General features: G+C 50.0%; 9 protein-coding genes across 9 annotated transcripts; 3 read left to right on the top strand and 6 right to left on the bottom strand.

Annotated features, from left to right (window-relative positions):
• Positions 1–1,006: 1,006 nt before the first annotated feature.
• Positions 1,007–2,197, top strand: KY384_003220 (uncharacterized protein; the record flags this gene model as incomplete). The annotated part of the gene is made up of 1 exon (XM_044811740.1): positions 1,007–2,197. One exon carries the CDS (start codon positions 1,007–1,009, stop codon positions 2,195–2,197), a length of 1,191 nt encoding a protein of 396 aa, XP_044670873.1.
• An 897-nt stretch (positions 2,198–3,094) lies between these two features.
• On the top strand, positions 3,095–7,245 carry KY384_003219 (uncharacterized protein; the record flags this gene model as incomplete). Its single annotated transcript, XM_044811739.1, has 2 exons — positions 3,095–6,310; positions 6,361–7,245. The coding sequence occupies 2 exons, from the start codon at positions 3,095–3,097 to the stop codon at positions 7,243–7,245; spliced, it is 4,101 nt and encodes a 1,366-aa protein (XP_044670872.1).
• A 641-nt stretch (positions 7,246–7,886) lies between these two features.
• Positions 7,887–8,462, bottom strand: KY384_003218 (uncharacterized protein; the record flags this gene model as incomplete). Its single annotated transcript, XM_044811738.1, has 1 exon — positions 7,887–8,462. The coding sequence occupies one exon, from the start codon at positions 8,460–8,462 to the stop codon at positions 7,887–7,889; it is 576 nt and encodes a 191-aa protein (XP_044670871.1).
• A 1,652-nt stretch (positions 8,463–10,114) lies between these two features.
• Positions 10,115–11,643, bottom strand: KY384_003217 (uncharacterized protein; the record flags this gene model as incomplete). Its single annotated transcript, XM_044811737.1, has 2 exons — positions 10,115–11,145; positions 11,178–11,643. The coding sequence occupies 2 exons, from the start codon at positions 11,641–11,643 to the stop codon at positions 10,115–10,117; spliced, it is 1,497 nt and encodes a 498-aa protein (XP_044670870.1).
• A 1,254-nt stretch (positions 11,644–12,897) lies between these two features.
• On the top strand, positions 12,898–16,580 carry KY384_003216 (uncharacterized protein; the record flags this gene model as incomplete). The annotated part of the gene is made up of 4 exons (XM_044811736.1): positions 12,898–13,163; positions 13,219–13,608; positions 13,730–16,382; positions 16,452–16,580. 4 exons carry the CDS (start codon positions 12,898–12,900, stop codon positions 16,578–16,580), a joined length of 3,438 nt encoding a protein of 1,145 aa, XP_044670869.1.
• Positions 16,581–17,787: 1,207 nt separating this feature from the next.
• Positions 17,788–20,325, bottom strand: KY384_003215 (uncharacterized protein; the record flags this gene model as incomplete). The annotated part of the gene is made up of 1 exon (XM_044811735.1): positions 17,788–20,325. The coding sequence occupies one exon, from the start codon at positions 20,323–20,325 to the stop codon at positions 17,788–17,790; it is 2,538 nt and encodes an 845-aa protein (XP_044670868.1).
• A 2,072-nt stretch (positions 20,326–22,397) lies between these two features.
• On the bottom strand, positions 22,398–23,293 carry CDC42 (Rho GTPase; the record flags this gene model as incomplete). The annotated part of the gene is made up of 4 exons (XM_044811734.1): positions 22,398–22,478; positions 22,587–22,965; positions 23,061–23,180; positions 23,274–23,293. The coding sequence occupies 4 exons, from the start codon at positions 23,291–23,293 to the stop codon at positions 22,398–22,400; spliced, it is 600 nt and encodes a 199-aa protein (XP_044670867.1).
• An 842-nt stretch (positions 23,294–24,135) lies between these two features.
• Positions 24,136–26,161, bottom strand: KY384_003213 (uncharacterized protein; the record flags this gene model as incomplete). The annotated part of the gene is made up of 3 exons (XM_044811733.1): positions 24,136–25,652; positions 25,705–25,835; positions 25,989–26,161. 3 exons carry the CDS (start codon positions 26,159–26,161, stop codon positions 24,136–24,138), a joined length of 1,821 nt encoding a protein of 606 aa, XP_044670866.1.
• Positions 26,162–26,579: 418 nt separating this feature from the next.
• Positions 26,580–27,473, bottom strand: KY384_003212 (uncharacterized protein; the record flags this gene model as incomplete). Its single annotated transcript, XM_044811732.1, has 1 exon — positions 26,580–27,473. One exon carries the CDS (start codon positions 27,471–27,473, stop codon positions 26,580–26,582), a length of 894 nt encoding a protein of 297 aa, XP_044670865.1.
• Positions 27,474–27,629: the final 156 nt, after the last annotated feature.

Genomic DNA, 27,629 nt, shown 5'->3' with positions numbered 1-27,629 from the left:
AACGTCGAGTCATCAAATCAATCGCCTTGTCAGAAATTAACACTCATCCTTTGAACACAGGCTCGAAGATGAATACCGAGATGTGATCCGCGTCCAAGGCATGTCGCAGCCCAAGCGTGTATGCTAAGACCGCTGTCGATATGAGTTCGCTGAGAAGATTCAGCTACCGTCAAGGCAGGACCGTAGACTGTTAACATGTAAATAATAGGAAGAGGTGATGCGTACGCCCGATAATGCTAGGAGTTCACGTCAACAGAATACCTTTTACACCGCCACTGGAGCCTTTGCGGGACATGGTCTTACAAGTACGATTGCAACCGCTACCCATACGATAGCATTGACGCAGACGAGAGCAATTATGATGCCTACTACAGAAAACGGGAGCCTGCGAAGGCCAGGGATACCCCTATGCCAGTCCCCAAGGCGGATGTATGCGCTTGACTCTGACATGCCTTTGCTCGAGAGAATTGAATAGAGGACGGCATGAAAGAGCTTTCTTTGAACCTGGTGGCCGATCAAAGATATGGCGATAAATGTAGTCGAGAGAAAGAACACATTGTCATGGTCATCAAAGAATGCTCAAAGGCTCCTGACATTCATACACCAGATGGATGCACATATTTGGCTGACCTCGTTCCCATCTGATCTCCTCGATTCCGGAGTAACGCGGCCGTAGCTCCAGGAAAGCACATCCCACCTTCTGACCCACCTTCCCCTTCCTATCGAGCGGTTCGTAATCTTGGTTATTTTGGTAATTTTCGATGCGGGCCCCGAATCTTGCGCTGTTGCAAAGCGGCTCTTCCCGTAGCTTGTTTGCGGGGCTCACAGACAAACAAAACACTTGCTCGTCAGGGTCAACGTCAACGGACGGGAGAAAGGCATCCTGCAATGGCCCAACCCCTGCTACTTTGAGTCGCCTCTTGGGAACTATGACATCTGGTTCAGCCCCATCTCTTCCACTGGACAACCCTCTGACGCCTAAAGTCGATACTAGTGTTGGCGCAAAATGCCATCTCTTTCGACCGCCTCCGCTCTCTGCCGCAAGCTCTTTACAAAACTCGACAGCTTCTCTCGCGAAGCCTACCTACACTGTAGATACTCGAGGGAGAAAACGAACGCGACACGACTTCCAGAGGGGCTCTCCAAACTTCGACTCTTTGCCGCATCAGATCCCAAACGCATCCCCCCCGCGCATACTATACCAACATTTGACAGTCCCGTCTCGCTCGCAGGCACAAGATACAGATTGGCCCCAGGAAGCAGGGCCGCTACAATAAGTTCAACAGGACAGAAGTACCCTCCGCAAGACCATGCTTCACCCCAATTTCTCTCGACGCGACGACGGCTGATTGACTCGGAGTCAGACTCTCTTGACATGGGAACACCGGAGACAGTATCTAGCGATAAAAGCCAACATCAGATACCAAACCCCCCGAACCTTCGAGATGGGGTAGGCAATGCCATATATAGATTTGCCGGCGTCGCTGGCAAAGTGTGGCAGAATTGGTCGTCTACATTTCGAGGGTTTTACTCCGGAGGAGGCCAAGGTTTTGATATGAGAGCGATGCCCTATAATGAGAATGAGAAATCGAGTCAATGGGATTTTGTAATGCAAGAAAATTATTGGAGAAATGACGATGAAATCCCAGCAACCCCCGGGAAATTTCCGCAAGAAGATTATATCCCAAATTATTGGTCGCAAGGCCTACAGGACCAAGCCAGCACACCGCCGCGGAAGCGGAACAAGCGGGATCCTGATATGACGACGAACTGGGTCATCGTAGGCAATACGCCACATTCAAAGAATGCCAGCCCTTCCAGATCGGTGTCGAAAAAAGTTGCTTCCTCACCAGGATCCACAAAACGTGCCAGTCCGCGTTCTAGAAGACCTCAACCACCGACGACGCAGCCTTCGTTCGCGGCCTCCCCAAGGCTCCGATCTGATCGTGCATCTTATGCTTCGCCGCGATCAGCCTCGCCGGTACGAGACAGTCCAGTCAGTGCGGAAGTCCAGAAACATGCCGCACGGATACGCAAAAAGGAGGCTGAGGAGGATGCTCGACTGAAAGTATTTAATCAGCAACTCAAAGTCATGATCCGAGAAGGCAAAGAGGCATTAGGTACCAGATTCGAGGTTGAAGAGATTGACGAGAATATGGCTGGATATAGCGATACTTTCCGCAGAGGTAAAAGTTGATGGTGCCTGTGCTGATAGGAGAATCCGTCTCGCGCTTTCTAGCGAATTGTATATAACTTTCGCCTGACGATTGGACGTTATCAAATAGTGCAAAGTCTACTCTCACCCTATTTCACTGATAGCCGTACGTGAGTGCGATCGATCTGCAGTCACCCAAGCTCACTTCGATGAAAACCGTTGTCCAGAGACAACCTCACCCCCTGTGGAGGCATTTGCACCATGCTGGCTTTTGCCACACACCGAGCAGGCTTCGAAGATATATTCGTCAGCCAAGTGATCATCAAGCCTTCCGTAGAGGAGGAAAATACTATTGCCAGCCCTGAAAGCGCATCTCGTGCATAACCTATGTCCTTGATCTATCTTCGTTTTACAAGTGCCGCATGAATTCGAGTAAGCCGCATAAGGATTCTTTGCTGCCTTCGATAATAACTTGCTCTTGCCTATTCCCGCATTGCCCACAGTAGCAGAAGGAGAGCGTGAGGAACCCTTGGACTTATTTCCCGCGGGGGATCCATAGTAAAGGTCGCTTTTACGCTTCACACCCGGTGTGGCTAGAGTGGTACTCTGTATTTTTCGTTGGCATTTAGCGCAGACCATTCTGGCAGACCGAATGAAGTTGACGAAAGTTATTTGGGGACGTGAAAGGTTGAAGTTGCAAATGAGGCTGAGGACAGGCCACAGTGGCTGGTGTGCTCATAAGCGCGGAGACGCTAGGGTCTACCATCAAGGGTCTGGGGGTCAGGATTACTTCCTTCTGAAGCCAATGTTGAAATCTCGCGGCAGCACTCATGAGTGATATACTACCTGTCACACTCATGAATCGGAACTCTTTTACACCTACTTGCCGGCTATGCCACTCTAAATACCCCTTTTCGAGCTGCGACCGAGCATCTCAGCATGGCCGGAAGGCCCCAGCGACCTGGAGCCACAAGTCACCCCTCAGACACTCGAGGCCCATTACTAGATTTTGAAGACTCGAATCCAGTGTACAATGATGGGAGGCCGCCGCCTGTCAATGACGAGCAGATGCTACATCAATACAACATCTCAACATCCGACGACCCTCCTCCCCGGCCCTCTACGTCCTACGATGATTTCGTTGGCGGCCTCCAATCTTCAACAGCAGGACCGCCCGGAGTATCAGGCACTCAGACACCTCACAAGCATGCTCCGTACCCGAATCCTGAAAACACTGGAACGTTCTCCCAAACATCGGAGTTGAACAGCTATCAACGCTACTCCGACATGGAGGATTTCCACGATGACGATCGATCAATGCAAGGAAGCTACTACCAGCAAGTCGGTGCTGTCGAAGGGGGCTCGACACCAATGGTCAGAGGACACAGGAATAGGAATAGCGTGCTGAGCTTGGGTGGAGGGCTTATGGGTCGAGCAAAAGTCATGCTCGGTATGGGCCCTGAGTATTCGGAGATGGATCTTCCCCTACGAGAAAACGCAGCGGGTCAGCAGAGAACGGACAACGAAATCACGGAGGATCAGAAACATCCTCCATCAAAAAAGCTACCGAGTACCTTTAAATTTGGGCTTGGCCGAGGGAAACCAGATCCGTCGACGCTTGGGCCACGCATAATACATCTCAACAATCCTCCAGCAAACGTACAGAACAAGTACGTTGACAATCATGTCTCGACTGCAAAATACAATTTCGCTACTTTCCTCCCCAAGTTCCTCTTCGAACAATTCTCCAAATACGCCAACTTGTTCTTCTTGTTCACTGCCGCATTGCAGCAGATACCCAACATTTCTCCTACAAATCGATACACCACCATAGGTCCTCTCATAATAGTCCTTCTAGTATCTGCAGGGAAAGAGCTTGTTGAAGACTTCAAGAGAAAGAATTCTGACAAGTCGCTCAACCATTCAAGGGCACGAGTTCTTCGAGGCTCATCATTTGAGGACGTGAAGTGGATAAGTGTCAAGGTTGGGGATATTGTCAGAGTAGAGTCTGAGGAGCCGTTTCCGGCGGATCTGGTCCTACTAGCAACATCAGAGCCTGAGGGATTGTGTTACATTGAGACGGCCAATCTGGACGGCGAAACGAATCTGAAAATCAAACAAGCAATTCCGGAGACTGCTAATCTCGTGAGTCCCAGCGAGTTGAGCCGGTTATCTGGCCGAGTACGATCGGAGCAGCCAAATAGTAGCCTCTACACATATGAGGCGACCCTTACTATGTCTGCAGGAGGGGGCGAGAAAGAACTGCCACTTGCACCTGACCAATTGCTCCTTAGAGGTGCAACTCTGCGAAACACACCTTGGATCCACGGGATTGTGGTATTCACGGGACACGAGACAAAGTTAATGCGTAACGCAACTGCGACTCCAATTAAACGCACTCAGGTGGAGCGGATGGTCAATGTTCAGATCCTGGCTCTTGTCTCGATCCTCATAGCACTCAGCATCATCAGCTCGGTCGGCGACCTCATTGTTCGCGCGACGGCCAAGAAGAAGCTCCAGTACCTCTATTACACCGATCCAAATGGTGCAAAGCAATTCTTTTCTGACATCTTCACTTACTGGGTCCTTTACTCGAACTTGGTACCAATATCACTTTTTGTGACCATTGAAATAGTCAAGTACTATCATGCATTTTTGATTAATTCCGACCTCGACATCTATTATGACAGAACAGACACACCAGCTGTTTGTAGGACTTCTTCTTTAGTCGAAGAACTCGGTCAAATTGAGTACATATTTTCCGACAAGACAGGCACCCTTACATGCAATATGATGAAATTCCGACAATGTACCATAGGTGGCATACAATACGCCGATGAAGTGCCGGAAGACAGAAGGGCCACAGATGCGAATCCTTTGGGTATTTATGACTTTCGAAAGCTCCGCCAGAACCTGCACGAGCATCCCAGTCGGATCGCCATGCATAATTTTTTGGCACTTCTAGCAACTTGCCACACTGTCATCCCCGAGCGCAGAGACGAAAAACCCGGGGAGATCAAGTATCAAGCAGCCTCACCCGACGAGGGTGCTTTGGTGGAAGGAGCAGTCACGCTAGGTTATCGTTTCACAGCTAGAAAACCGAGGGCGGTGATTGTTTCCATCGAAGGAGAAGATCACGAGTACGAACTGCTAGCTGTGCTTGAGTTCAACTCGACCCGGAAAAGGATGTCCACTATTTTCAGATGTCCAGATGGGAAGATTCGCGTCTATTGTAAGGGTGCCGATACCGTCATTCTTGAGCGGCTTGGCAAAGATAATCCCGTAGTAGAGTCTACCCTACAGCACCTAGAAGAATACGCAACAGAGGGTTTACGCACTCTTTGCCTGGCTATGCGTGAGGTCCCAGAGCATGAGTTCCAGCAATGGTACCAAGTCTTTGAGAAAGCAAACACAACAGTCAGCGGTAATCGTGCGGAAGAACTCGACAAAGCAGCTGAAATAATAGAACATGATTTCTATCTGCTTGGTGCAACCGCTATTGAGGACAAGCTTCAGGATGGCGTACCTGACACAATCCATACCCTCCAGGAAGCAGGTATCAAAGTTTGGGTGCTCACCGGGGACAGGCAAGAGACTGCTATCAATATAGGAATGAGTTGCAAATTGATTAGCGAAGACATGACTCTTCTGATCGTCAACGAAGAAAGTTCAGCTGCTACTAAGACCAATCTTGAAAATAAGCTCACTGCTGTGAAAAGCCACACAGGCGCAGCTGAGCTGGAGACTCTGGCACTAGTCATTGATGGCAAGTCTTTGACCTATGCTTTAGAGAAAAATCTTGAGAAAATGTTCTTGGAATTGGCAGTCATGTGTAAAGCTGTGATATGCTGCCGCGTGTCGCCTTTGCAGAAAGCGCTGGTTGTCAAGCTCGTAAAGAGGAATCTCAAGGCCATCTTACTAGCTATAGGGGACGGTGCCAATGATGTGTCAATGATACAAGCAGCCCATGTCGGAGTCGGCATCAGCGGTGTCGAAGGTCTTCAGGCTGCAAGAAGTGCCGATGTTGCTATAGGCCAATTTCGCTACCTACGAAAACTTCTGCTTGTCCATGGTGCTTGGAGCTACCAGCGAGTATCAAAAGTAATACTGTACTCATTTTACAAGAACATTGCTTTGTACATGACACAATTTTGGGTAAGCAGTCTGAATCCACCATTTTGTCAACCTACCTAACAACCAACTAGTTCGCTTTCCAGAATGCTTTTTCAGGACAGGTCATCTTCGAATCCTGGACACTATCCTTCTACAATGTCTTCTTCACCGTCTTCCCGCCCTTCGTAATGGGGATTTTTGACCAATTCATCTCCGCCCGCCTTTTAGACCGCTACCCTCAACTTTACCGCCTTGGCCAAGCTGGCGTCTTCTTCAAAATGCATTCCTTCTTCTCCTGGATTCTCAATGGCTTCTACCACTCCCTACTCTCCTACTTCATCTCCCAAGCCATGTGGTACTGGTACTGGGATACCCCCGACGTTCCTCAATCAGATGGAAAGATCGATGGTCACTGGGTCTGGGGCACGGCCCTCTACACCGCCGTCCTAGCCACTGTCCTCGGTAAGGCTGCCCTCGTCACCAACATCTGGACTAAATATACCTTCCTTGCTATTCCTGGTAGCATGGTCATCTGGCTCATCTTCATTGCCGCTTACGGCGTCGTCGCGCCGAAACTGGGGTTCTCCACGGAATACAACGGGCTTGTGCCCCGTCTCTTCACCTCGCCTATATTCTATCTCATGGCTATCATCCTCCCCGCCGTCTGCCTAATGCGTGATTTTGCTTGGAAATACTACAAGCGCATGTACCGCCCGCAAACCTACCACCACGTGCAAGAGATCCAGAAATACAATATTCAGGACTACAGACCACGAATGGAGCAATTCCAGAAGGCGATTCGGAAGGTCAGGCAGGTGCAGAGGATGCGGAAGCAAAGAGGGTATGCATTTAGTCAAGCCGACGAAAGCCAGAATCGCGTCTTACAGGCTTACGATACCACGAGAGAGAGGGGCAGATATGGGGAGATGGCTAGTGTGAGGGCGGGTGTGGAAAGGGCGAAAAGTAGACGACGGTAGTGCAACGGAGAAAAGATCTGATGAGTATGGTGTTATGAGTGCATTTCTGCCATGATGCGACCTCTAGAGTTTGTGCTTATAAAGGCTTGTCTTTCTTGGGCCTGTGTATCATAACCTTTTGAGTCCGAAATTCTTTCAAACTTGTGACCGACCGACTCTTAGCTTCTTTTGCGGTTGATGGCTACATCACTAACGATACAATTACCGACCTTCAGTACTAAGCAGGTTACCCATGGTCACTTTTGCGAGCGAAAGGTCTCAAGCGATGATCACCGCAACAATATGGGTTTTTCAGGGAGAGGGTCAAAAAGAAGGATCCTCACTTGCAGGAGGCCATGAAAGGCATCGAGCTTGGTGCACAGGAGTTTCGCAAAGACGTAATACTCTGTTCTGTGGTAGTTCCGACTGGCCAAGGCCACAATGATATATTGAAATTCTAACCCTTCAGCACGAAGTACACCTCAAATGACCACCGACCAGTCATACAAATGATAACGTAAAGTGGGATAGAGTCAAGCTGAGATAGCCCATCCTGCATACCCATCTAATCATATGGAAATCAAGTGTCTTTCATCACAGTGGTGGCTGGTATATACTAGACTGACATGTGAGCAACGAAAAGCTAGGCAGCGTCAATCAGCCTAAAGCTGGCTTCCTAGCAACTTCTTCAAGCTCCCGCTGGCAGCGCTCTTCCTTGCGGGCACTTTGACCCTCCGCTTTTCATATTTTAATTCATTCTTTTCCTGAAGGCTCAAGCCCTCAAAGCTGTTTCCGCTGTTGTCAGAATGGGCTGTGATCGAAGTCGTGGCTACACTGACTGGTGGAGGCGAAAGAAGCGAGTATGGCGAGCCCGAGAGACTTGAGGTACTGGAAGCTGTGCTACTGGCTGTTGCTGTCGAGGCACGAGATAGTGGTGGCAGAGTGCGACTACCCTTGTTGGCTGGACCTGAGAGGCGGGGATTTCCATTGCTGGAGGGGTGGAACTTGGCGAGATATTGAGTTGCTTCCTTATTGCTATTTCCGTCGCTTAAGGCTGGCCGATTAATTTCCTGTCTGCCTTTGCTACCGGTCAATTTGGGTTTGGGACCGTGATCATCGTCTGAGAGTGGAGCGTTTTCAGAGGGCTTCCATTCTGTGGGATCAAGATCTGATTTTCCACCATCGTGTTGGTTGGAAGGTATTCTCGCTTCTTTGAGGTGGCGTGGAGTTGGTTGCATGGCTGGGACGTAGCGAGGAACGGAGAGACCAAGAGGGTCCATGATCGGGTGATGACGATCCTGTAGCTTGTACGAGTGTGAGAAATATGACGAGGCATGGTGAGGGCCGTTGAAAGGCATGGCATCCAGACGGCGGCAGTGTTCTGAACAGTAGAGGAAGGTGGAGTTTGGTACAAGAATCTGCTTATCGCACATTGTGCTGAGTCTGGATCAGCATCTGATGTGTGAAGGCCAAAGCTGAAGGGTGGGGAAGTACCAATATTGCGGAAAGGTCGTCGCCATATGGTCGTCTTCCTCAAAATCAAAGATTTCCTCCTCAGCCTCCTCCTCCTCCTCCTCTTCGTATCTGGCCTGCTTGCGAGCTTTTCGTGGCCTGCTTGCTTGACTCAGGCTTTTCTGCGAGACGCCGGGAGCCGAGCGGGCCGCCTTCTTCACATGAGGAGGGGAACGATTGACACGGACATGCTGAAGGCCAGACATGGGCGGAATGCGTCCGAGGGGTAGGGCGGGACAGCGGTGAAGAGGGCCGATTGCTTTGCTGTCGTGGTGGAATGAGCGGTGGACAGTGATGATGGCGTAGGTTTTGTGCTACTGCATGCCAGCTGCTGGCTTTGTTCGTCCTCTGACGCTTATCGCCCGCTGACGATAGGCAGATGACGCGAAAGGAGGGTCAGAAGGCGCGATTGGCGGCAAATGCCGTCAATGTTGTGGGAGAGGACTTTTCCGGTGGGTATGAGCAAGGATGATGGGTAATTACGAGAGACGAAGCCGTAGGCAACGCGTCAGAAGGCTGGAGGGAATTGTTGAAGAGGAGGACAGTGACGCATAAGTCGAAGATACTACTACTAGCCGACGTAGTGGGAGGGGCAGAAATAGAGTGGTGGGATTGGGTTCGAGCTAGAGTTGATAAGGATAAGGAGGAATTGCCGACTGTGATTGCTGATTGCTGATTGCTGATGGTTGATGGCTGATGGCTGATTGCGTGGGTGCTCCGAGATCGCTAAGACTTGGTCTTCCTTTGTCAATGATGCAAGTAAATACTATATTATTATTGACACAAAGAGCCGACAAGGCTAAGCTTGTTCCTGCGACAAGGCGGGAGAGCGCTGCTTGACAGTAGTAGCGAGACTCTTTATATGCCCCTTTCATCAGCTTTGGATAACGCACTATCACGCTATGAATACGCCTCAGCACCCCATCAATGCTAACGCGAATAATCCTACAACAGTACAGCGAGTGACGCCAATAACGTGTGCACGATATACGTGCTGTCACGCAATGGCATGTCCTTCGCCTTCCCCAGTTCTGGCGGTTGCGCGTACACTTACCTCTTTCGTCCAGGTCCATCTTCAACCCTTGGCATACCTACTCATACCTTGTGTCCACCACAATAGCTCCCAGCTTTCAAGCAAGTCAGCCTGGCCTCCCAATAACATGCAAATGGTGGCATTGGAAAGTGCTCCTCCACCCCCACCCAGCTGTGAAATCGGTGTGGAAAAGCCTTTGGAATGAGTACCCCTGTGTCGTCCGTCCAAGCAGGATCAATCCAAGCGGACTCTAGGCTTTCTTTCCGGGGAGCTAGACCCTCATCCTTTGATGAAACTTAGATATAACATCATGTGAGCGCCAGTGCTGATGTCGCCATGCATGCATTAGCCTCTTGAAGCCGGTCCCCGGAATCGCTCCGGAACCCCTCTCGCTACCGTCTGCTTGGTCCCGACGTAGCTGTCGAGCAGATTGCTCCATCGGGCCTCTCCCTTCCGAAGCCGCTGGATCTCCTTGTAGGCGTAGGGATTGGCGTACGGCAAGCCTGTTCTAGGCTCTCGAAATTTGGCCGCCTGTCCTGTGATAGCGCAAGGTTCGGGTGACGTCTTTTGAAGTTTAGTCTTGTGTTTCTTGACCAGCACGCTGTTTTGTATCTCCGCTAATTTCTGAGCACTGGAGTCGACATTCTTCAGGATCACTAGGCATCGGCTCGCGTATTCTTCTTTCATGGGCGTTTCTTGTGTCGTGGGTGGAAACGGCATCGACGTGTCGCCGTTGGCCGATCTGGTAAACGCATCTCGCTGCTGATGTACTGGTAAGGCTGCGTAGGCATGTATGCCATCCAAGAAACCAAGTGGGCCTTGGGGCGGAGCAAATTGCTCCGGCTGAGAATATGCTATTTGGGCTTGCTGTGGGGATGTCTGGGGAAACGACACGCTCGCAGGTACACCCACCGTGTTGTTTTGGTCAAGACCGGATGTAGATATCTGGTCGTTATGTTGCTGCGAATTAGCAGGCTGCTCGTCACAACCCGACTCCCTGGTGTCTTTCACTCCAAGTTGTGTGATCTTGCCATTGACCCAGCGCGTTAAGCCACTCCACCATGAGACGACTGGACCCGTCAATTGTCGGCTGTGCAGTGCTTCAAGTTTAGCCTTTTGTTCTGCAAGTCGTTTCTTCTCCGATTCCTCCCACCGATTGAGACTCTGTGCATTCTTGCGTTCCATCCTCGCTGCCTCTTCTAGTCGCTGCGCTTGCGACAAAGCCTTTGGTCGCGAGGCGTCTTTCCGTTTCTGGGCCACCTCCATCTGCCGCATGACTTTTACGCGTTGCTTTTCGCTGACGACGAGCCGTTGATGCACGACTTCTCTGTTCTGGACCGTCTGTTTTCGGGACGATACTCGAGTGGGTGCGTCGGCTGCTGTCGCGATCCATGAGACTCGCTCCGACTTCTTTTTGCACGAGGTTGTGATGGAGCGGGAGTGCTGACGGCCGTGGGATCAATCTTGACCTTCTTTCGCCTCATCCCAGGCAATTTTGACATTTCCTTTGCCTTCCGCTTTCTCCTCTCCTGCTGATCTCGTTTCTGCAACTCTTCCTCTCCAGCTAACTCATCGTTTCCTGTCGCCCCTTCCTTGTCCTCTTCATCCGAGGAGGAGTCCAGGTTGGCATCCGAAGCATCGTCCTCGGCCTCGTCAAATGAATCGTCTTCTTCCTGCTCATTCTCCGCAAACAGGAGCTCGATCTCATCGTCTTGTTCCTTGTCCACGAGCGAGGAAAGGCGATTGCCTGCTGTGGCCCGCTTGGCGCGTCCGATAATGAGTGACTCCACCTGCTCCTCTGGTTCACTTTCATCTTCTGAAGCTGAGCTGGAGGATCTTTCGGGAGAATTTGATGAGGCATCGTTATCGGACATGGTGTTTCGAGATGACAAGAGTTGTCATCGCAATGCCATCACGGTGACATCGCCTCGTCTGTTCGGGAACGTTGTTTGTTGAACAGTGCGTCTATTTGCGAGATCCGCACGGCAAAATATGCCGGCTGGCTAGGGCCCATCTGGGTTAGAGCAGTCAGGTTCTTTGGTCGCGTTTCAGGATATATTTGGTGAGAGAAGTTCCGATCAAGGGACAAGACGATTGACCAGACGATTGACAAGATGGATGGCTAGCTCGTTGTTCTAAATTCGCTCATGCTGATTCACATTACGCACAGTTATGCAGGTCCGAGGCCAAAGAAAGAATCCACTCAGTAGCAGCAGTCTGACTTTTCATACATGCAGATGGCGCGCGTATTATTGCGCTCCTGGACTCCCTGAATCTTCTGTGCCTTAGGCGCTATTTGACCCTATTGGTCCCTATTGGGCGGAATCCAGCAGTGGCCACCGGCAGTCTTGGCCCTTATTTGACCTCCTGAATTATTGTTATGGCCGTCCCTGTCCGGGCTCCCCCTGGTGCCCTCCCAGCCCTAAGGCTAAGGATTTCCAAGAGTCTCCTAAATTCATGCAGACCATCATATCCGACTCTTCTAACAACTCATCCTGATTCCTACCACCTCAGCTCCATCCTTTCCTTTGCTTCTCCCGCTGATGATTATCATCCTTTAGCCTCCATCTCCATCATAATCTCTAATCTGTTTCTGTTCAATCCTATCCTTCAACTGACCTAACTTATTTGATTTTTCGATCGGCACCAGGGCCTGCCCTCTCCTTGGCTTCGGATTCTTGACGCCGCACCTCAACCGTTTCAGACCACTTGTCGTTACGATCATTGTTTCCCTGTCCTGAAGAGATATAGAACCAGAGTGTCACTGCCCTATTAAGGGTCACTTCCGTGACTAGCCTGTTTCTGGTTACATTACCTGGTCGGAAAGACACTTGGGCGGGGTCGGAAGTGTAGCTGTCTCCTTTTAGAGCGGCCGAGGAAGACGTTCTCCCTATCGGCTTTGACGTCTACTCGGTTAGTGGGACCGTCGTACGTTGTCAACGAGACGATCAAGGGCCCCTCAAACAGCTCCTACGCGTGCCGTCCTCAATGTGAGCGCCGTCCGACGAAACACAGCAAGGCCACCGACTGGAGCTTACAAGAGTTTGGGAATTTCTAGAGTCTATAGCGCCAGGGTTGATGCATCCAGTTGGAATTGACACCATCCAAAAGAATTCGTAGCAACAACAATGGCTCCCTCACCGAACCCCGAACAATCAAATCAGCGTCTGAACCTGAGTCACCTCCCACAGATTTCTGCAACACAACCGCAATCTGGGTCATCAACAGCAAATACGTCTCCAATCGATTCGCATCCTAGCGCCGCTTCTCGCTCTCCGTTTGGGAATCCTCCAGGCAAGACTGCCATGAGTAGCACCGCCGGTGTGGCAACTTCAAGGAACGGGGCTGGATCCCCATCCCATGATTTGGGAACAGCAAGGCCATATTCTAAGCGGTAAATTGTCTCAGTCTGGTTCCTGTATGTTTAAAGCTAATGTCAATCCATTCAGTGCTCGAGAGATACAAGCGTCTGAAGGATTGACTCCCCAATTCTGGGGCCCACCGGCCAGTGGCGGTTCCACGCCATTGCGAGAAACCATTCCCGAATCTCCTAGTCAAGATGGCTTTCCTGACTTTCTTCCACCATCTGATAGTCCCTTACAAGGCACAACCCGACGACCACGTGCTGGTACTGTCCCGTCAAGACTTTCCCCAGCTGCTCCTCCAGGGCTGGGGAGCATCTCATCGTCTCAATCTAAGAGCTCGAGACCCACACCTTCGACGAGCCCTTTTAGGTCATCATCATTCATGGGCTCCGAATCACCCAATTCTACATCGGCGCTCCTTTCACGGCTTAGAGCTGGCTCGATGCCGCAGCAGAAAAAGCCAAGAAGGAATCAGTCCGTTTGGCTCCGGGCTTTTCTCCTCTAATTGGAACAATACTAGAAACCGATCGTCAACTCTGGCAAGTGTGCGGTCCGCTGATGCCCCCAATTCCCCGGTCCAATCGACATTTTCAAGGGATGGCCTAACCGACACCGACGTCAAGACATTAGACTACTTAGGGCTTGCGGAGACCCCCAGACAGAACCAAGCCAATCTTGTGCAGCCACTCTTGCAGGGGAATGGTCTACCGCCCTACTTTAATGATATTGCTACCATGAATAGAAACCTGAGCAGGCTCAGGTCATTTTCTGTCAATGCCAAAGAGAAGTACGCAGATGATGAAGAGGACCAGTATACTCAGAATGGTGCGTACTCTGGTCAGAACAGTGGCATCGTAACTCCCATGGATGCCGCCTTAGCACAGACAAGAGCACAAATACACCATCACAATCTAGCTGTTCAGGCTTTTGCAAGTCAAGCGTCCGCGAACAGGCCCAGAGCACGTACAGCCGGGGTTCTAGACTCACCTTTACGCCCAGCGCCTGCTCCAATAAGGCTTCCCACCACTCGACCTCGACAAATCAGCAACGCAATACCTGGCTTTGATTGGAGTGAAGAATATGAGGGTTTGCCAGAAGCTGTGCAGGCAATGAATTTGAATACCATTGCGCGAAGGCCCACCCTTGAAACCTTGGACGATTCTAGCCAAGACAAGCCGACTCGCGCTTTGTGGCTTGGCAATATACCAACATCAACTACCACTTCATCATTGGAGGCTCTCTTTGGTGTTCATGGCAAGATCGAATCCTCGAGAGTCTTGATGCACAAGAACTGTGGGTTTGTCAATTTTGAACACGTCGACAGCGCCAGACTAGCCAAGGCCACTCTTAACGGGAAGGAGATCTTTCCAGGTGCTGGGCCGGTGAAGATAGGCTATGCGAAAGAGCCTAATTCTTCGTCAGTCGGGGGAACTCCCGGCAATTTTCAGTCAAGAAGCCCAGACCCCTTCAGCAGAGGACAAACTGACTTTTCGGCCTCCCAAGCTGAAGACGACTTTGGTGGCGACCGAGCCATCAATGGGACAAATCCACAAGCTTCTGCTGCGTTAGAAGTTCCAAGTCTGGCGGAAGCTAAAGCGGATATCTTGCAAATGGCACATGAATTTGGAGCCACTGCTGATGATCGCTACGCCATTGAAGATAGCATTATCTCTGCGCAGGCATTTACCAGCTTCGAAGATGAGATTCCGCAAGTCCCAGAGCCATCTCAGAACAGGCTCTATGACGCTCCGAGACTACGTGATATTCGGAAGAGAATTGACAACAGCTCAATGGCCCAATCTGAGATTGAAGAGACGGCTATGGCCATGCTGCCAGAGGTGGCGGAACTGTCTTCTGATTATCTAGGTAACACAGTTGTTCAGAAGCTTTTCGAATTTTGCTCTGAAAGTATAAAGGAGCAAATGCTTGCTCAAGTCGCACCCCATCTTGCTCAGATCGGCGTACATAAGAACGGTACGTGGGCTGCTCAAAAGATCATTGATGTCTGCAAGATTAGCAATCAAAAGCAGATTTTAGTTGACTGTCTGCGTCCCTACACCGTGGCGTTGTTTCTAGATCAGTATGGCAACTATGTTCTTCAGGGCTGCTTACGTTTTGGTGCTCCTCACAACAATTTTATCTTTGAGACTATGCTCAGTCGCATGTGGGATATTGCACAAGGAAGATTTGGTGCCCGAGCCATGAGAGCTTGTCTCGAGAGCCACCACGCTACAAGGAGCCAGCAACGGATGTTGGCTGCCGCAATTGTCCTGCATAGTGTCAAGCTGGCCACCAACGCCAACGGCGCTCTTTTGCTCACCTGGTTCTTAGATACCTGCACTCTTCAACATAAAAGGACCGCACTAGCACCCAAGCTTGTCCCTCATCTTGTGCATCTTTGCACTCACAAGGTCGCGTATCTCACGGTCTTGAAAGTCATTAATCAAAGAAATGAAGTCGAAGCTCGCGAAATTGTTCTTCAAGCCCTCTTCTCGGAGGATGGTAATGTCTTAGAGGAAATCCTCAGCGACCAACAATGCGGTGCCACTCTGATCTTCAAGGTCCTGACGACTCCATGCTTCGATGAAAGCCAGCGCAACGATGTATTGCAGAAAGTGCGTAATGTGCTTATCCGTCTGAAGGCTTCTCCTTCGCAAGGCTACAAGCGGCTTATGGACGAGGTGGGCCTCTCGGTCAAAAGCAATAAAGGCGAGCGAGATCTTACTCCCAACAGTCACGCTTCGCACCAAGAGCGTCCTCGGTCAACACTTCACGGCACTTCTAGAGATCGAAGGCATCACCATCCGGATAATGGCAGGCAATACAACGACAATCATTTCCTGCAGTCTCCACCCCAGCAGCCATATGCAATGCAAACGGGCTTCTCAGGTACCTCAGCCATGGACCCGAATGATCTCCTTGCATATGACCAAATGCCCTCAAACTACCCTACCAATACTTTGAATGGCCTCTCCTACCAACAAGCAATGCTTGGGCGTGACAATTCTCCCGGAGGATTTTATCCCAATGTTGGCATCGGAGGCTATCCGGCAACCTCTGCCGGCATGAATCAGCTCCCACAGCGAGCCTTAGGCGTAGGGCCAAACCCGATGATGCAGCAAAATGGCTATTCTCAACCAGGCATGAACCCCATGATGGGCTACAACAACATGCCAGGATTCCAACAATTTCCCATGCAATACGCTCAACAGCAGCCCTTGATGCAGGCTGATATGCGTGGTCGTCGGGTAGGTCATCAGTGTTACATGAGACTATGAGACCATTTTGTGCTGACGATGCAGTAGCGTTGACTATAGGTGTTTCCCCCTGTGAAAATAAAGGCTTTGCAGCCGTTCAGACTTACGACTTTCTTTGTCTTTGCAGCTGGAAAGAGGGATGCTGGCCAACTCTCTACGGCACTAACGGACTTTCTTGTAGATACTTGAAGATTTCATGTCCTTCTCTACTCGGTGTAAACAATTGGAGAAAGGAGATGGCTGGTGAACGGAGTGCCTAGAGATTCTTTTTTTGGGGTCCCCTCTCCTGTTCTGGTTGGATGATCAGCTCAGGCTTGCTGTGTCTCAAATTTTAGAGGGTTTGCTCAGGTGACGAGAAAGAAGTCGAGATGGCTGGGGATGCAAGGAGCACTGCATTCGACTGATTGGCAACGTGACATGCGCAAGTAAGATGGCTGTCGAGCAATTGTAGCTTAGCATAGAGATTCTACATACAAGTCTTGGAAATGCAGCATTTGCGGCTCTTTTCGCGTCTTGTCTGTTCGTCACTCCAGCAGACCTCAAGGAGCATACGTGCGATGATGGACCAGCCTACACTCAAGCGTATCTCATCCTTCGCTAGCTTCATTTGGAACCCATATGACCTGTTCAGTGCGAATTGCCCATCAGAAAGCCTCCTTCCGTCGCCCAGTACCACCATTTCAGGCTTTTCCATGGTCTCTTTTAATTGTATTCTCTCATTACTTTCAAAAGCACATCACTCGTGCCCCTCTCGGAACAGTAAAGCGATCTTGATCCTCCCAGGCAGCGAACCTGCACAAAGTGTTCACTCGTTCACAAAATGGGATTGTTTAATATATCTTCTCTAGTCTTCAAGATGGTGAGCCTGCTTCGAGGCTGGCTTGAATGTTGAAACACCAAGAAAAAGCATTCATGAAAGACGAAAAGTGAACATGTTGCTTATATTCAGACTGGTCTTCATTCTCCAATGTAGCTATTCAAAGCACAAGAGGATCGATGAACACTCTCCAAATCGCTCCTCAATACCTAGATTCTATCGTGTCGGACGACGTATACCGTGTGCCAGTCCCATGACAGCTACAAATACAAAGCAATAAGCTATTAACGCTGCTCCGGCTCGTGCTTCCACTCTTTCCTTCCTCCCTTCTATTACTCTCATATTTCTTCCCAACCCGCTTCCGATATTATTAGAAATTAGAGTAATTCGCTGTACCAAACAATACGATCCAGCAGCTAAGGGGGAATAAGTGTAGAACCCTCTCCATATCCAGTCTAAGGTATCCTGCACCATCCGAACGCCGAAATTGCGCGCAAAAGGAATGATAGCGGTATCAGGTGCTGATTTGTTGAATGATACTTAATACAAGTGAATTATTGGGGTCGGCCTAGGGGCAGTCTATCTTGCGCCCGCGCTTTCCTCTGCCCAGCCATTGAGACCCCAGTTGGCGCCACCCCCGAGGCCGCCAAAGCCACTCATACTGGCTTGTTGTTGGCGGTGGCTGAACGGTTGCTGTGAATGATTTTGCTGGCTGCTTTGGATACTTCCATTTGGGAGATTCTCCTGCGAAAATGCTGGAAGTGATACGGCGCGAGCATGTTGATTTCGCGGAGCCAACAGCCCACCTACTGTGCTCGAACCAGAGTTGTTAGGCATGTTGTAATTGTTGATGCCTTGACTGAAGCTACTGCCGTGGCCACTACTATGTTGACCAGGGGGCAAATTCAAGCCGCCACTGAAGAATTGGTCATTAGGATTCGAATGGCCGTACACAGACCCCTGCTGGGTTGTAAGCAACGACTGTTGCTGGTTCTGCTGCTGTTGAGGTTGTAATGGACCATCCATATACTGATCAGCAGATTGTTGGGATTCTGCGCTATGTTCTTGGATCGAAACTTGATTGAGATATAGAGCAAGAGGATTATTGCCTCCCGCATTCAACACAGTTGAGGGAGTGTGACCATGATGCGATTGCTGATGGTGATGAACACCAGCTTGTGAATTCGAAGCGGATGAGCCTGGAGCTGGTGATAGTGCCGCTCGGGTTGGGCTCACCGACGAGCCCCCGTGGCTTATGGCTGGATACATACCGTTCATCGGCGTCGGTGAGCCAAGATTCTCTCTCCCATGAATGGATTGATGCTGATGGTGAATGTGTTGAGTCTGGTTTGGCTGCCTGGGAGCATTCCCACAACGGTCTTTACCGAAATTGACCTTGAATCGAGAATACTCTTCTCGGCTCCGAATGGCCTCAATCGCCTTAATTGCATTGGCGATATTGGTAAAATTTACGAAGGCACAGCTTTTTTCTCTCAAAGCGTTGACAAGCTCGATTTCTCCATACTCTGAGAAGTCTTGCCTGAGACGTTCCTCCCCCCATGATTCATCGAGATTTCCAATGTACACATTCCTGGAAGCCCCACCGCTAACAGCAAGTGCAATGGCCGGCGGAAGTGCACCAGAGTGTTTACCCCATCCGATCTTGAGCCTCCTATTGTGGATCATCAAACCCTGCACGCTGCTGAGCGCGAAGAAGGACGCTGCTGATGTTGGATCGATGAAGGTCACAAAGCATATATGCTTGTCAGGAATGTAGCGAATGTGGTGCAAAAGCCCCCCGCGAACCACATTGCAGATCTCTTCGATTGTTGTCTCGGGGTGTATATTGCCCAGATAAACGGTCCTGTTGCCCAAGTTATTCACACCAGCCGATTGAGTCGCAACGGCGGCTGCTGCGACAGACTGCTGCGCCAACGCATTGGATATGAGGTCTCGGTCCGCATTGTTCAGCATGTGCGCGTAGCCGGGAGCGATGCCAAGATACTGAGCTGCATTCTGCTGTTGTGTCTTCGATACGTACGCACAACGGTCTTTCCCGTAATATACTCGTCGTGGTGCTTGCCACTTTGGCTCCTGAGGCAGCTGTGAAACCGCTTTTACGGCGTTGCTGATGGAAAGAAAATGAACAAACCCAATCGCTTTGTCCCTGACAGTTTTGACGGTATCAATGGGCCCGAACTTCCCCAGATCTTCGCGCAATTCGGCTTCTGTGACAGTCTCTGGGAGATTCCCAAGATATACATTCCTTGATGCTCCAGATTGCTGAACCGCCACCTGAACAGACGTCGGGACTTGGGAAGGCTTTCCCCAACCAACTTTGATGTCCTGGCTCCTGATCGCAAGTTTCTTCAATATGGCGTCGGAGTGAAAATGAGTTGCAGAGCTTCCATCGAGAAAAGAGATGAAGGCACAATTCTTGTCTGGAAGGAGCCTCACAGACTCGATTTGCCCGCTACGTACATGGCCAAGTATTTCTTCGGCTGACGTCTCGGGTGGTATATTGCCTAGGTAGACCGTTCGGCTGCTAGCGCTACCCATTGTCGGTGCCATTTGCATCTGTTGATTACCATTGAATGTTTGATTTCCAACGTTGCCGAAGCTACCCGTCGGTGACTGTGGGCTATTGACATACTGTTGGTTGCCATAGTTCATGTTTGGGTAGACTTGACCCTGAAAAGTAGATTGCTGAGAAGTCACAGGGCTTCCTATCTGCGGCTGTTGGTTTTGCTGATGTGCTACAGCGTTCTGTTGCTGAAAGTTTCCGAAGTTATTATACTGCGGCGTACCCGGCTGAAAAGGACTTCCAAGCAGAAGTTGAGATGGTAGGAGGGGAGTGAAATTCATATCAAACGCCGTCCCAGGGGCAGTCTGGTCGTTTTGATTTTGGCGATTTGGGTGGAATTGGGCTGCTGTATTTATCGACATGTTGTTGCGACGTGGGTGTCGCTGGGAGTAACCACTGGCTCTTTGATTCATATTGTAGGCACCGTGTGAGAAACCCGTATCATTGGGGTTCTCGGACTTTATTACTGCATCTGAGAAATGCCCGTTGGGGAAAGTATGAGCATTTTCCATGATACTCTCGTGGTGCTGCATTACGAGTATATGAGGTCAAGAGGCAGAAAATGCTAGAGTTGCTGTGTAAGAGCTGTTGTGGAATGAGGATATGTTTGGACCCAAGGAACAATTCGCGTTGGCTTTAGTTGTAGTGAGTGTAAAGAGTAGATGCGCTTGGTATAAACGATTCAATAGTGCCTGAATACAGGTTAGAAAGACAGTCCAGCTCGACAGTCTGCCATGACTAGAGCATACGCACTTGAGGATACAGCGCCTGAACCGAGCAGGCCTGACAGTCAGCGAAACGAGCGGACTTGCAGAGATGGGAATTGCTCCGAGTCTTGTACCCATGCACCACGATAAAAGAGACACCGCGTAGACGAAGGGTTCCTCAAGTACTGCTATCTTTACAGGGTTGGTAGAAGTGCCGGATCGGCTTGTCGACTGGCTTAGGATAAAGGACAATGGGATGAAAGAAGGGTGTGGGAGTACCGAATTTGAACGTTACAAGATTAACAGACTGTAAGAAGGAAGACGATTAGCTCTAGATTAAAACGAAGGGAACGAAAGTGAAATTGAAAAGAATGAAGGAAGAGTGCGTGAGTTGAAAGAGCGTGAATGGATATTGGAAAGAGGAGGAGGTAGGGAAAGGGAAACTTTTTTGATTAGAATTACGGATGTCAGATGGGCGCGCCGCGCAGGTCTTATCCTGGCATACGTAGATTTCCTCCCGACGCCCTATGCAGGCGGCTGGAGATCCACTCGTGAATTTTGGCGGCTGCCCTGACGATCCAGGGGGCGGCTTGGCGGAACTAGCTACTTTCGACTTATTGACCTGGAAAATCTCCCGCAACAGCCACCGTTACCCGTTGCCCGCACGCGCCTTGCCTTCTCTGGGCCGTAGATGGCTGTATGAGGCGGGACCTATGGGTGCAATTAAAGAATTAAAGTGCAATTAACGTGCGATCTCTTTCCTCCTCCAACGTTTTCTTTTCAGCCTCCACGCACAATTATGTCATCGTACATTGGCTGCGTGTAGAGACTCTTTCATCGCCCTTGAGGAGGATCCAGCTGAGTTGGCTAAGGTACTGTAAGAAAGGTCTGCTGGCCAGCTGTGCCAGTACGCTGCCGTCTATCTCGCCCGTAGATGGCGTAGACATTTTCCATTAGCGCTGACACCACTGTTTGCCAACTGCCACCTGCCTCACAATCGCCAACCCTAATCTTCTACTCGTTCGTCTTGAGATCTTGTCGTCAGAGTCGAAAGTTCGGACCTGTTTTCGAGATCGAACTGGGCAAGAAGGTAATCCCCATCTCAGGCATGATTTGTTGACCTATCCTCGGCTAGAAGTGATTGAAATTGAATTCCCTCTTTCTTGCTGACTTCTCACATTGAACCATGGGGTGGATGATGGTGTCACTACCTTTCCAGCCGGCAAGAGGAGCAGTCGGACCAAAAAGTTCATAGACAAATGCAAGGAAGAATTCAACTCGATTTTGTTATAGCCTATCGACTGACTCATGTCTAACTCTTGCTCATGCATGCAATGCTCTTGTTCACGAACAAAGGTTCAAAACCTACCAAAATTGTCTGCGACCCATCGGCTGCCAATTGTACGAGGTGGTGGCTGAAGATAAGAGCGGCCGGCATCATGCATGCACTCATTTTCTCATTTTGGAAGTGGACTGGAGGCTGATCAAATGATTATTTTGCATAGGAAACAGGGGGCTCAGTCATTTTCTCGGCGCTGTGCGGCATCATCTGGAACGGAATTCTGTCGGCAAGCGCAGCTTTTGATTCACGAAATCTCGTCTCATGCATGGCAGAAGCTACAACTGTCCTATGATCATTTTCCAAGATGCACGCCTGCGACGCAGGCCAGAAACTCGTCGTCGTTCCTTTGATGTCTAGACTTATCAATGACATCATGTGTGGACACTGATCTCCAGAGTATCCCCAGAACGACTTGATCTTACTGTCGCTCGCTCAATTGAGAGCTCGAAGCTGCGGATTCTAAGGCACAAACATTCGAAGTTCTTCCAACGCGGTTACACCTTTGCTCCAGAACGGCTTTAGTCTAAATCCTTGTAAACTCCCAAAATGACAGATGTCAAAGAATGATACATTTGCTGTGGCCTTTCCGATCTTTCTTCGGATGTTTTGGCGGCGGCTCCAGCGCTGCGACAATAGCCTGTGCGTAGAAGAGTCAGCAAAAACACCCAAGTGATTCTTGAAGCAGCCTGTCTGAGAATCCTTGGGCTCTGGTTACTTCAAGATTGATCGTGAGCACGAGTCATACCTCGTCGAAGACGTCCTTCAATTTGTATTGAGTCAACGCCGAGCACTCTACATATTTGACAGCACCTAGATCTTTCGCCATCCGCTCACCGTCCTCTTTCTTCACGGGCAGCATTCGTTGTTTGGAAAGCTTCTCCCTCACACTCGGGTCATCTCTGAGATCTGTCTGTGTGCCGACTATAAGGCACGGTACGCCAGGGCAGTGATGATGCACCTCCGGAAACCACTTTTCTCGGACATTCTCGAACGATGCAGGAGACGTGACGCTAAAGCAGACGAGGAATACGTCCGTTTGAGGGTAAGATAGCGGACGAAGGCGATCATAATCTTCTTGACCGGCAGTATCGAAAAGACCGAGGGTATAGGGTTCATCGCCAATCCTAACAGAAGGCATTCAGTACATCCCTCAATTGCTGCAAACCGCCCTCACGAAGGTGACAATGACCTAAATGATGGGAGGTGAGAGGTGACTGACATTACCGTGACGGCATAATTATCGAAGACGGTGGGGACGTATTCAGAGGGAAACTTGTTGGTCGTGTATGATATCAGTAGACATGTTTTGCCGACAGCACCATCGCCGACGACCACACACCTACATTGTGGATCAAGTCAGCATAGCACTGAGGGATGAGCACCCCGAGAACGAAACAATACAATGGAGCGTGAAGCGGGAGACTTAGCGTACTTTATTGTAGCAACAGCCATGTCTCACTTTCCCCGTCTACGCGATCTCTAAGAGCATGCACAGTATCAGTTTCCTCTCGGGAAGTGATTCTCTGATAAATGCGCCCAGTGGGTGCCAGCGGCTTTAAGTGGCACCCGCAGAGTGAGCGAATTTCACTTTGAGCTTGCGGAGATTTCTGAAGACAAGCGAAGCAGTTTTTTTCAACGGTCAGGACTGCAACGAGATTTTTTGGAGATTAGAGTCGAGGCGGGTCGCACACACCCCCCTTGGCGCCCGATCAGACCTTGGACGCTTCGTAGACAAGGAGCAGATAAAGATCAGGGCGGTGTCTGAGCACTGGTATTCGCAAGCTAGGGATGTTGTCAGAGCTGGCTCATTCTGTGGAGGTCGAGAACAGACAGGAATGTGGTTTCGCAGGCAGCCTGTGCCTCCGCTGCCCTCTCTTGGTCGAGGTTGATGTGAAAGGCCTTTGAATCTCTGCAGGACGCCACCTCACCAATGCCTAATGGCGTGGTCAAAGGCTAGTGTGCACGCGTTCCAATGTGGGGTTTTCCTGAAGTGCAAGTTGATAGGCGGATTGTCGTCGATGTACAAAGAAAGTCGCAGGACAGAGGGCCGCAGATGTGAATGCTTGGCTCTCAACGCCAGCTTACCTTAGAAGTTAGAAGAGGGGAGTTTTCGGGCGGCTCCCTTTCGACGTTTTTCGCGCTAAACAATTACGGCTTCTGCGGGCATGAATTCTTCACCTCCTACGTTCAGACGTAAATGAGTGCCCGCATACCCTGATACATGGTGGCCTTGATCAACACAATACCTATCGTTATGATGCTTCTACATATACGTTGAGGATCAAGAAGTCACCCTAATTCCCAAGCAGTTGCCTTATCCATTTGCCTTTCACTCTCCCAAGCAATCCAGAATGTTCAGTTCTTTCGTCTCTCATTCCATTATCGTCATCTGCAACGTTGTCCTTCTTCCTTGCGCCATCGAGCCGGTAACTTTTGAGGACGAAACTGAGCGGAATTATTGGGGCAGCAAGGCATGCTGCCACAGCCAGGATCACATCCATCGTTTCCTGATAACTTCGTTCAATCGCAAGCTTTTCCAATGAACCTTTAGGATAGCTTTTTGCGATGGTGAGATTAGCGAAAATCGTTGGCGCATCCGCTTTGGTACGCGACGGCAGGTAGAGTTCCAATTTCGACAACACATTGCTTGACCACAAAGCACCCGAGATTGCACTACCAACAGCCCCGCCGATTTCAACGGAGGTCAGAAAGATGGCGGTGGCTGCTGCAACGTCGGCATGAGCAACAGAAGCCTGGATGCCCAGCTGTGTAGGCACATGCACGATACTCACCCCGACGCCCATCGCAATTTGGGTCGCTATAATCATTCCAATGGAGCTCTCCTCCGAGCGATATAGTTTCACCAGACTTACGCCCAGCAAGTAGATACACCCGCCAACAGTGACGAAATACTTGTAATGACCTGTATATTTGATGACCAGGGCTATCAGCACGTTCGTGATCGTGGATGAGAAATTGAAGATGTTGACGACATGGCCGGCAGCAGTCACTGATTGCGAGTGTACGACCTGCAGATAGGAACTGAAGTATGGCTGAACGCTGGTGTAGAAGACCGAGAAGTAGAAGAAGCCAATAGCACAGCCTGCTAGAACGGTACGATTCGTGAGAAGTCTTAATGAGAGGAAAGGGCTTGGCGCCAGCTTCGCAGAAGTTTCCCATAGCGGGAAGACCAAGAGACCGATGACACCAGCAATAAGCATGGTAATTATACTTGCGTTATGCCATTTCGCTGTCGTCTTGGCGGCTATTGTGAGAGGAAGCAGGATAAGAGAGACTGAAGCTGATAGAAGGACTAAGCCCACAACATCAAGGTCAAGCCACAACTTCCTAACAAAATCAAGGACACTGCGTTGTCTTCTTATACCGCGAGGCAGAAGCTGGACGTTGTTGGCCTTTTTCATATTCCAGAGGAGCGAAAATGCCAAGGGCGAAAATGCGATGGGAAGAACAATAAGCCAAACAGCATAGCCCCAACGCCATGTCAACTTATCAAGTACAGTATCTGCAATGACTGGTCCAACCCAGACGGTAATTAGGAATGGCTGATCTGGAAGACCAGAGAGCAGGGCTCGGTTGAGAAGACAGCTAGTGTCTGCGATGAAGATCTGTTGCAAGATCTGCAAACCTTGTGAGCCGGCTGAGTAGAAGATCTGGGCTGATGCGAAGGTCTGTACATTGGAAGAGGCAGCCATCTGGGCGTACCCAAGGACATACAAGCCAATACTGAGGGTGAAAGCTTCCAGGCGGCCGAAGACGTTGGCGAATTTGGCCATTGGTGCCTTGACGACCGCTGGATGTGTTTAACATGTTGCAGCTCCGAGATTCTAGGCGTGGTGACTCACCATTGACAATGCTTTGTACCACGAGAACGGTAGATACTAGTGAGTGTGCCGCAAAGGCGCTCGTAGCATACACTGTCAGATTCGAGGTTGTCTGCACTTCCAAAGAAGTCGCAAACGCAAGCAAGAGAATTCTTGAACGGTCAGTTAGGACTGCTGCTCATCATAGCGATGTAGCGTGGGAAGATGGTCTTAATACATGGATAATGACTAGTAGCCACCACAGCACTTCTCGTAGTTCCTAAATAAGATTGGTGGAAAAGGATGGAATTTCTTTTGAAACGTACCCAAGATATGCGACTATCAATGAGCGGCGACTCCACGATTGACTGATAGCTTCAATACTCTCCACACCCTGCTGTATCTCGTTCGAGCTGAGGAGTGATTGCTCCTCATCATTTCCATCATCGCTCATCGCTCCATAATGCTGCTGAGGTGTGGATTCTGCGGGCTCTGCCATTTGCAAATCCGTTAAAAGTGGAGAGCCTCTGTATCCTGTGTAGGCTGCAGCCTCGAAACATGTCTAAAAGAGAGCTTCGCAGCCGCATGTAAATCTAAATGTAGAAAAGGGGTGGGAGATCTAAGATGTAATGGATTGTAATCTGATGATCTGATTACGCCTGAGCTAGAAGACGCTAATGATTAGCGTTGCCGACATCCGTTGCAACTTACTCCATGTGGTAAGGTACGACATTTGTATATGCAGGCCGATGTCATTTCTATTCAAATATGAATCATAAACAGCACATCCATCCCAAGAGACTATAGTCACCTCTCTCAAAGAGCTCCCAGGCCAAGACTCAGGCTGTTGGAGCTCGCGACGATGTGCTACAGATTAGTTGACTTAGGAAAAGAGAGCCTTAACCATCGTTCAACATTCACAGTTCATTATGAGCTTTCGCTTCATTGCCTGACCCTTTCTGCACATCCATTTCTGCAAGTCCTCTACCAACAATGCTGGTCAGAATCTCGTATCCAATCTGCGAAGCAACTAATGAGGTTTGCTCTCCGGTTCCGTCATAAGCAGGCGCTACCTCCACAATGTCCGCCCCCACTATGTTGAGGCTCTCAAGCCCGCGCAAGATGCGAATGAGCTCTCTGCTCGTCCATCCACCAGCCTCGGGAGTGCCCGTCCCAGGACATAAGCCTGGATCGATCACGTCTATATCAACGCTGAGATAGACAGGTAATTCTGTACCAATCCGTTGTAGCACAATGTCTATGATGCCTCGAGTCCCCAAATCGTCGATATCGTCGGCATTGATTTGTAAAAAGCCTTGATTAGTGTCGTCCTCGTAGTCCTCCCATCCTAGGAGACGCGTTCGGAGGCCGCCATGCACGGAAGAACCATTGATGATGAGACCTTCATTAGAAGCCATCCAGAACATACTCCCATGATTGAAATCTGATTGCTGAGAAGGCCATGCAGATGGGTATTTGGCCGGATGCCAAGTATCGAGGTGAGCGTCAAAATGGAGGACTGCAATAGGTTGGCCATAAATCTTGTTCAATGCTCGTAGCGCAGGTAGTGCAATTGAATGATCTCCACCAAGAGTAATGAGCTTCGGCTTGGGAAAGGAGGCATGCTTGATGACAGGCTTACGGGAACCTAGCTCGAGAAATGCAGAAGTCATTTGAAGGAGGGCAAGGGCATTATCGAAGGGCGAAATAGGGATATCACCACAGTCAATGATAGTGTATGGGCTATGGTACGGATTGAGCCCACGGCGAGGATTGAAGGCACGAAAAGGCACCTGGCGAGCAGAGGCCATCCTAATTGAGCGAGGCCCGAATCTCGCACCTGGTCTGTAGCTGACACTCGTATCAAAGGGAGCCCCGATGATCGCAATGTCGAAGGAGTGATCTCGGGAGGTCAAACATTTTACATGCTTGAGGTGAGCAAATGTTGTTATACCAGAGAACGCCCA

Source organism: Bacidia gigantensis (genome assembly GCF_019456465.1).
Source record: "Bacidia gigantensis strain McMullin 20006 chromosome Unknown contig_180, whole genome shotgun sequence".
Lineage (NCBI taxonomy): Eukaryota > Fungi > Ascomycota > Lecanoromycetes > Lecanorales > Ramalinaceae > Bacidia > Bacidia gigantensis.
The sequence above is the reverse complement of the archived record's forward strand: the minus strand, read 5'-3'. Positions and strand labels throughout refer to the sequence as shown.